The sequence below is a fragment of the Chamaea fasciata genome, unplaced genomic scaffold (genome assembly GCF_029207755.1).
Source record: "Chamaea fasciata isolate MVZ Bird 193981 ecotype frontalis unplaced genomic scaffold, bChaFas1.0.hap1 SCAF_4, whole genome shotgun sequence".
NCBI lineage: Eukaryota > Metazoa > Chordata > Aves > Passeriformes > Sylviidae > Chamaea > Chamaea fasciata.
In genome coordinates, this window is record NW_027094089.1 from 50976457 (window position 1) to 50986356 (window position 9900).

At 39.8% G+C, this 9900-nt stretch overlaps 1 protein-coding gene across 2 annotated transcripts in view; it reads right to left on the minus strand.

The window, feature by feature from the left end:
• The window catches only part of LNPEP (leucyl and cystinyl aminopeptidase), a 52199-nt gene extending 44163 nt beyond the window's left edge, over nucleotides 1-8036 (minus strand). Inside the window, exon 1 of one of the 2 annotated variants that reach the window (XM_066181545.1) lies at nucleotides 7834-8036. Coding sequence is in view for 1 of the 2 variants with exons in the window: in XM_066181544.1 (XP_066037641.1) it covers nucleotides 7834-7852 (19 nt within the window). In the remaining variant the exon portion in view is untranslated. The remainder of the gene's footprint in view (nucleotides 1-7833) is intronic. The other variant, XM_066181544.1, reaches the window with a different exon arrangement.
• Between the last annotated feature and the right edge of the window lie 1864 nt (nucleotides 8037-9900).

The following is a 9900-nucleotide window of genomic DNA, read 5'->3' on the forward strand; positions in this document are numbered from 1 at the left end:
ACAGTACACAATGTCATTCATGTAATTTCAAATCTGCTTCTATCTGCAGTAAGAAAACAGTTATAACCTTTACTCAGCTAACAAAGATACAACAAGCCACTGGAAGGTCAAGGAAATCACAAGTCCTACTGGAAAGCCCTTTGCCTTCATTTCACCATTGTTTCACCTACCACTCTGGAGCTGGGGCTTTTCTTTCCATATGCATACACAGTTTTTGCTTTCCCTATAGAATATCTTCATCTCAGCTCCTGACTCTTCCCCTTTCTTACCCTTCTGATTCTCTCCACCACCCTGCTGCATGGAATTAAGTATGCAGGGACTAGCTGCCTATCAGGGTTTACCTACAAGAAGAACAGTTAAGCAGAATTTTTACTTACTGGTATAGTCAGTGTAAAGGGTTCATATACAGTTTCTTACAGGAAAGCAAAAGTCTTTCCATTTTGGAACAAAAACTTTAATGCCTGCAGTTATTTTAAATGTGTTAAACCTTACTTAAAAAACCTTGACAGACAAACAACATTACTGGGGGAAAAATGTATAGGCTGCAACAAGATAGATGTCACCATTTTTCTCTCTCAAATTATTGAATTCAGACTAAAAAAAGAAATAATCCAATGGGGAAAAAAAAACCCAAACAAACAAACAAACAAACAAACAAAACCAACAACAACAACCCCCCTCCCCAAAAAAACCCCCAAAAAACACAACAAAAAAACCCCACCCCACCAACCACAACAACAACAAATGAAGTATTAGGCAATATGAAGGATTGCTTTAAGAATCTGAATCATCCATAGGATTTACCTGCTTTTTAGAGACAGAACAGAAGCAACAGGTAGGCTAAGAACATGTTCTTAATTCCCACTATGCAGTAAGATTACATAAGCACTGCATATTTTTAATAGACCAAAACTGGACATATACATGCTTATATATACACTTTTATATGCTGAACACAACTAAAAAAAAATTAATTAAAAAAGGTACACAGACTCCAGTAAAACAGAAGAGGGAATCTTGCTTTTTGTAGTGTCAACATCTAGATGTGAACAGTAATGATGGCTCCATATGATTTTAATAAATACTCTTATCAAAAGACAGACAGTACCTAACATCAGTTCACAACTTGAAGCACATATGCCACTCTCCAAGGGTTTGATTTCAAGATACAAACAACTGGTAGAAGTCTACAGGAATCTGTATAGTTAAGCATACATCACAGCTTCCACTGGACAGACAAAAGGTCTTCAAAACAGATGCTGGTTTTGGGAAAAAACAAAAAAACTCCTTTCTCAAAAAAACCAGCTACCTTGAAAATTAATAGATTTTCCTGTATTGCAAAGGAGGACAAATTTTGCTTTCCACTCCAAAATACGTAAGGGAACTCAAATTCCAAGCCTTACAATGTCACTCACCCCTTCAAGCTATACTGCAGTGTCTGCTTTTGGTGTTTACTTGTTTATGTGGGTTTTTTAAATGAATGTGAGATAAATACTGCAATGACAAGCTTCTGCACACAGACTGGAGTAAAACCCTGCCAATCCACTGTATCATGGAAATTAAAACAATGTGTGATTAGATATTTTAAGACTCTCTTATCTGAAGTTGCTGTAAGAAACATGAGCAAGGAGTGTAGTTTCAAGGAAGTCACCGTTTATTAGTCTTGGGTGCTTCTAAAAGGTTCTCTAAAAATCTCTTCCTGATTTTTAAGCAAAGTACCATTGCATTTTCTTTGGCAGGACCTCAAAGTACCATTGCATTTTCTCTGGCAGGACCTCAGGCCGAAGAACTACATGGATAAATTACATTTCACCATTTACCAATTAGATTTATATGTAAAGAGCCAGTCTATTCTTGAGACTCTAAAACATATCAAAGCATTTTGGTCTCCCACTAACACAAGTCTTGCTATGTCCAGAACTTTTGCTTTTCATGCATGAAAAATAGTAAAAGTGGTTCTACTAATGTGCTACTAACTCATTACTGAAGAAACTGTCAGTTTTTATACAAAGAAAGGCTTAAATAAAAACCACCATTAGGCCCCAGAACAGTAGGTGAATTAGGGACAGTCTTAGTTTTGAACACAATCGATTCTCCATAAAAGTGTTAGAAGTATTGTAACATAAGAACTCCAGTGAACAGAATATATTCCTTCAATGTCAGAGTGATTACAACTGAAAGAAAGCTCTCTGCACACAGTTATGCTTAGTAAAGCACACTGAAACACTCCTCCAAGTATCTTGGTGGGAGTTTTGACTGGAATTAAAAAAACAAATCCCAAAATCAAAACTCACCTTATTTCTACAGGAACAAACAGCTGATTGAAAGCATCTTGTGCTTCAGTGGAATTAGGATTCCACTTCTTCACTCTCCACCAGATGTAGTAAAGAAGAATACTGCTTTAACCAACTACTACAGGCTGTGAATAATCCAGAAGAAGAGCTGGGCTCTGAGGTCTTCCTTGAACATCTATTTTAAGACAACACTCATGAAGCAATAAAAGACCTGCTGCGACCTAGGGACACTGCGCAGAACCAAACACACCGTATTACCCTGAAATTCCTGTTTCTTTGATCAATAGGATGCCTTTTCCAGACATGTTCCCTTCCCTTCTTAGTCCAAGTTTCCTTTAGGAGTATCCATCTTTTTGTGTGCAAGAAGGCACACAATCTTTTTGTGATTGTTACTATTTAAGGCAAATGTACTTTCACTATTTAAAGCAGTATCATAAGTAGTCAAAGGACAACTTCAAAAGGTACGTATGTACTCTTCAAAATACTTTGAGGCAATGAAAACCCAGATGACACAAAATCCTGGTTTATTTTAGAAGTTAATATGATCTTATTTTAAGGTACTGTTGAACAGAAGTCTAAGCAGCAGCTGCCATGCATATATCTCTCTGATAGACAAAGGAATAATACTGCTCCCAATCATAAAGAAATCTTAATGTTTTCACTCTTCTACACAATCTTTGCTTTTGTACTTCATGAAAAAAAACACTGCACAGGAGACATGGAAATTCACTGAACTTTCTTAAACCACTGAGTAAAGGATGAAAAGAAAAACCTGAATTCCCTGAATTCATCACAACGGAAATCAGAGGATGCATTAAAGACAAATTCAGGTTTTTTGTATGTAATTGTTACACCAATGCCCATCTATAAGAAAAAAGTATTCTAACTTGTGAAACAAACAGAGGCGTTTTTATCCTTGTTTTTATTTGTTTCTACCATTTTTTATGGCAGTCATTACAGGGCTTTATCAACACGTTCACATAGCCTTAACAATGTGAAACATGGTTGCTCAACTTTACATCATCTTCCTGAAAGAGATGACAAGACAATCTTGGAATACTTTTGCAGATAGACACTGAGGTCAGCGTAAACTTTCATAATTTTTTACTTATGAGACAAACACACAGATACTCCATGGTTTCATTCTGAAAGTGGAAGACTAACTGCTTAGTGGAAAAATACAAACAAATGATCAATAGTGAGCACCTATACTCTCATCTTTAAACATTCTTTAAGTTACTGAATTCCCCTTTCGAATATCCATTGCTTGGCAGAGAGTTCACAGTGAAGCAGTAAAAGTAAACACAGACCCAGCACATTGAAAAGACAGGTTCCTGTTCAGCTGAGCTGACGTAGGAACACAAGTGCAGATACTACAACATGGCTTTGTGGAAAACTACTACCCAGCACCATGCACTCAGACAACATAAAACTCACACTTAGGAACAGATTAATCAGCTTTTTTTTCAGTAATTATTGATGGGATAGGCAAAACACAGGGCAGAAAAAAAGACATTAAGAACAGACCTCGTTGATGTTTTCTATTTACCATCTTACCAAAAAAAGATTACTCAATCTGTTGTTTAGGACTGACTAGCAGTTTAAGACACACAGGAACCCTTCTGCTTCATGCCAGAACCGTGTAAAACATTGGCAGTCAAGGCTATGACTGCTGTCCCCAATAGAATTAAAGCTATGCACACAGGAACATGCTCCTGCAACCTCCAGTACATTTCAGTATCGAACAAAACTAACAAAAAGAACAAAAACATTTTAGAATTGACAGGAACTACCTGAAATAACTAGACTTTGCAAAGAACATTTTCATTTTGTAAAGAAATTACCTAATTTGATTTATTTCTACTTTCCAAAAAAAATCCCACTTCTTCCCATGAGAGTCTTTTTATTTTGTTCATAAATTTAGTAATGAAATTGATATCAAAGATTGCATCTGTTGTGTAGGAAAAGGATAAAAATAATTCAGGAACGTGTAGTTTAGGTGAAAGTGAGTGTTACTTGCACTTCAGCAGATCATCACAAGTTATCCCATCTGCAGTCCCAAGTTCATGCATGTCACGTGTCTTAAATGAGAAGCTCTGTAATAGCTCACTTCTACCTCTTTTTTCCATCTCAAGTAGAGAAGTTACATATTTAATGTAACCAGGAAATGATGAAAAGACCTTTCAGAAACACATACAATCTAAAAAATAAGCAAGACTTGCAAAACAATTTGTACTGATATCCAAAATAGAGATGTCCAAAATTACATTACATACTCCCTTTAGTCTGTATTTCACTTCTTTCATTTGTTTTTTTTTTGTTTGTTTGTTTCTTTAAATTTTAGTGAAACTGTTTAGGTTACAAATGACTAGTAAAAATAAACAAATTCTGCTCATTGATTCAGAGCAGAATTCAAAGGAATATGCGATCATACAACTTAGGGGGAAAAAAATATATGCAACAATAAGGAAGACTTCCACAAACTTTTAATTAAACTTGGTTATTCATTCTTGGGGAAAAATCTCAAATTAACAACACTCATGCAAAATAGAGGAATCCATCTCAAAAAAAATCCTACCAGTAACCATTTCTAGAACATTTACTAATTTATAGCATTCATAACTTTCAAGGGGAAGAGCAGATGGGACATCAGGAAAATGTTCCTCATTGAGAGGGTGGTTGGTCACTAGCACAGGGATGTGGTTATGACATCAAGCCTGCCAGAGATCACGGAATGTCTAGATGCCACTCTCAGTTATATGGTTTAGTTTTAGGTAGTTCTAAGAGGATCAGGGAGTTGGACTTTATGATCCTTATAGTTTCCTTCCAACTTGAGATATTCCATGATTAACTCAGCTATTCCAGGCACTAAAAATAAATATGCAATTAACTGTTCTCCCAGAGCTACAGACATCATGTATTATCTCCACCTAAATGCCTAGACAGAGGAGAAGACACAGCCTAGATCTCTTCAAAGAGATTCAAAACTAAGGTTTGCAGTACAGGGGTGAGGGGTAAAGTAAAAAAACCCCTTTAGTTTATCTGAGAATTTCCACTGGAGAAGCTATTCAAACAGTAACACCCACTAGGATTTCAAGGAAAGGGTAAGAGTTTCTTTGACTTTTGAAATGCATTATGGCTGTGGTTTTTTTCTTTTATTTAAGGAAAAGAAAAAAAAAATCTCACCAAATACTGAACTAGAAAAACCAGGATTTATACCCACTTTAGTGCACTTGCTGCCTTAAAGTCTATTTTAAGATACATACTCATTCTGACACAGTTCTACTTCCCTAAAGTGAAACAAGAAATTGTCTCATTGCTAGTTTGCCCAATGGGCATCAGAGTTATGAATCTAGCTAAAATGCTTTTGCAAAATCTTCATCCACAGTGTTCCCTCTTTCCCGTGTTTCACAAGGTTAAAAGCCCCAAACAACTGCGAGACCTTCAAGTTTAATATTGTAAGCTTCCTGTGACAGGCATCCTTTCTTCTGAATTTAAACAGCACTTCACATGGGAAGTCAACACAGACTCAAACGGAACTCATAACTATTGCTTAAGACTAAACAAAAACATAGTTTATTTTGAAAAATTTGATGCCTACAAAGGGTTCCAGACCACCAGCTATGAAAAAAAAAGTTCTTTTCAAAAAGCCTCTTCAGATTTTAGAAGCTGCTACTGAGCACCAAACATGCCTCAAGATCATGAGAAATAAGGTACAACATCTCTGCCCTAATATTTGCATATTCTCTGTGGTGTTCATTCCAGCAGAGCAAGCTCTCAGGAAGAAACTTACTGACCAACTTCAGCTCCAAATTTTCTTCCAGTCCTATCACCACCTGCAGGCTTTTAATTTCAGGAACAAAATTAGGAAGGTCAGTGCATGAATATTGCTTTTCAGTACCTTAAGCTACATGCTCAAGCCCACAGGTCCATTTCTTCCAGTTGCATGGAGCAGGATTTTTTAAATATTCTGTTGCACAGTATAGCAATAGTATTATGTCAAGCAGACCTTTAAAACAACATTTCATATCTTTCAAAGGGAATGGCCTTAGCAAGATGACTTTTAAATAAAATTCTCCCCCAAACTGCATTACTATTAAAGACAAGCTCTTTTTACCATGCGTACAAGAGTGAAGAATACAACCATGTGACTGAAATAGGCTGTAGTTAAAAGACCTTCTACTAAGACCAGGATTAACTAGAGAACCAAAACATCAACTGCTTGTACAAACTGTAATTTTAACATGAAAATTCAAAGAGAAAGAAAAAGAATAGGGAGGTCTCCCTTACTAGTTATGCCACCAAAATATGCTCAGAGCTCATAACTTTCAGTTTCTTTCGGATTCTAAACAGCAGCATCGAATGATAGAAGATATTCCAAGTGTTTGAAAAAAGGAAAGTGCAACGTAACAAAGACATATTTATAGATTCGTAACATGGTTCATAGAACCACAGAATGGATTAGAAGGAACGAACCTTAAAGATCATCTAGTCCCAAATCCCTTGCCATGAGACAGAAAATTTATTTTCTAGTGCATGGGTGTATTTTCTAAATTTGACGTAAGTTTCATACTCTGACTTGGCAGGTCACTGAACATGATGCAGCAAACTCTACCTGGTACTTTAGCGATGGCTATCCAACACGCTTATCATTTAACAGACCAAATCCCACCTGTAACAAAAGTGCTACGTTTTCAGCAGGAAGGCTGTTGCTTTACACACTGTCTAATTCCATATTTGGTCATGGTCGTGAATCTAACCAAACATACTTTAGTTTCAGTTTGATCGGAGAGCTTCATTTCCTTGTCTGTCCTGGACGGGTAAAATGTGTTACTATTAGTAGAGGCAGTAGCAACACGGACTTTTCATGGCTTCACTTCAGGCACAAGCACAGGATGCATACACACGGGTGTATCACGATGCCAGCAAATGCTCCCGTATGCTTATCTCTAAGCATATGCAATCACGTCGGTATTCCAAGCACTTCTGTCAATGCACGGACAGCTCTGAAAGCTTTCTAGCTTTCATGAACACCCCGAAACACTATTTCGCACACGGCTGACAATTCTGTATTTTATTTCTCCTTTCGCTAAGGGGAAGGGGGGGGGGGGGGGGGGACGCTCTGGCGAGAACGCTTCAATCCGGAACATGCCATGAACAGAGGATCTGGTTCCTATTTCCCATCAGAATCATGATGGTTTTGGAACTCCAGACACCTATAAGGCTCCTTCAATGGTGCCACACACGGCGAGTGTACACTCGCAGTACAAGCGGCCCCGGCTTCCCAGCGTCAGTAAGACCTCGGCCGGGCAGTGAGAAGCGCAACAACGCCGAAAAAGCGAGGGAGTTCCTGACACCTCTGTCGTTCAAGACACCTAGTCCTAATTAACCTGAGAGAATTTTCAAGCCGCGGCCCACAGCGGCAGCAAGACTACGCAACCTCTCGTTTTCCTCTGGGCAAGCAGCTCCCACTGGACGCGGCTCCGCCGGGAGGCCCCGCGGCCCCGTCCCGGGCTCAAGCGGCCGCCCGACTACTCACCGCTGGGAAACGGCTCCATCTTCCTCCAGGAGTCCCCTCTCAGCGGAGGCGCTCCCACAGCTCTTCACTCCTCCTCCTCCTGCCGCCGCATGCTCCCAGGACAAGCTCAGTCCCTGCCCACCGCCAGCACCGCCCCGCCGGGGCCGCAGCGATATCAGCCCGCGGCTCCCCCTCTGCCCGGCCGCTTTTTCAGGAGAGGCGGCTGCTGCTAACCACCGCCCGCCGCTACCTCAGCGCTCGCTTCCCCCTCACCCCTGGCTGGGCCCCGCGGCACCGCCTCCTCCGCACATGGGCCCGCCTCAAGCCGGGGATGCCGGCGCGGGTTCCGGAGGCCGAGGGACGGGTGTTGGAATGTGCCGGCCCGTGGGCGGCTGGTCCGAGCGGGGTGGCCCGGCCGTGGTGGCTCCCGGTCCCGCTGCGCACCGGACGCGCAGGCCGTGGTGGTGCCGTCGGGCCGGCTTCGCCTGCATCTCCCTGCCGTGTCCTTTCCGTCGCAATTTAACCTTTTCAGTTAAACAACTAAACAATTCCCTTACCATCCGGTAGCGTTATACTGTGCGAGACGCAAGAATCAAAGGCACAACCGACTGTATGAAATGCGATCAAATTATGCTACAAAGAAAGACTAGATCGTGTTTGGTTTCCAGCCAAACACAGGAGATCCAAACAATTAATTATACGAACCGGAGCTGGTATTTGTGAAAGGGAACCAGGCATCCATGGTGGATGTCATCATGAAATATCAAAGTATTGAAACATATTAGAAGTGGCTGCTGTGGGAAAAGTAGAGAACTATAAACATCTTCAAGAACAAATTTGAGAACTAAAAATTGCTACAAATATTGTATTTATGGATTTTCCACTTGGCATACGAGGGAAGTGGCATCATGGCAACTGGGAGCTTTCGAAGACCCTTGAGGAGAGAGGACTGCCCATGATTTGGTTTTCAGGGCACTTTTTACTTCTGTGGATATTGTGTATGTTTGCTAATAAAACACATAGTATTGCATCATCTTAAACTCTGTAATATTTAATATTTACATTACATCTTGTACTACTGTGTTTATTATGTGTTAATCCCTATAATGAAGTATTGATAGGTGTCAGTAACACCTCCTTCCAACCCCTTTACCCCCAGAGAAGTGTGGACACGATAGACAAAAGCTTGTGATTATGGCTGAACATCAACAAAGGGCCATAAGATTGAAGGTGAACCTAAAGCCACTGCAATCCTCTTGGCATTAGGAAGGGATTGTATGTAGAGATGACAAAAGAATTGTGTGTGATATGTCACATACCATCAATATGGGATAAAATTTTCGTGATGTTGATCAAGGTGGCCAAGCCATCTATAGTTAACCTGGAAAAGGAACATATATAAATTATATGTGTTCAATATCTAGCCTCATTATTGACTTGCCTGCCCTCTGCTCCCCGATAGATACACTTCTGCCATCATCTGATTGACTGGCTAACCTTTTTTCTTAACACAGGAGATTTTTAAACACTGATTTTTGGGAAAGAAGAAAATGGAAATTGATTACTCCCAAAGAACACAAATTTAATGCCCCATACTTATTTTAAAAATTAAAAAAAAAATCTGAGGCTAATTGTTCTTTGGGTAAAGAAAGGTATAAGGGCCAGGAGTCCGCAAGAGCCCAGGCACAAGTGCAGCTCTGTACCTCTTCTCTGTGTTTCATAAACCTAGAAGGGTGCTTTTCCACACATGATCATGTTTCACAGACTTAGTTATGGTGACAACCTTGTAGCACAATCTAGGCTGAAGTCATGTTTCACACTAAGTCCTTGGAGTTTAACACTGGCCCTAATGTTGGCACAGAGCTAACTGAGTTTTAATAACCATTTACATTTTCTCAGACACCTCTTAACATATCACAACAGCCCATCCTCAAAAGAAAAACTTATTTAAATTATTAAATCATCAAATCAGTTCTTTGACTAGGATGACAGGTCTCTAGAGTTTTCTTTTCAAAGCACTAACCATGTCTGGCCTGAATTTAAATATATTAAAGAAACAATGCCTATGTAACTAACTGTGCTGGGATT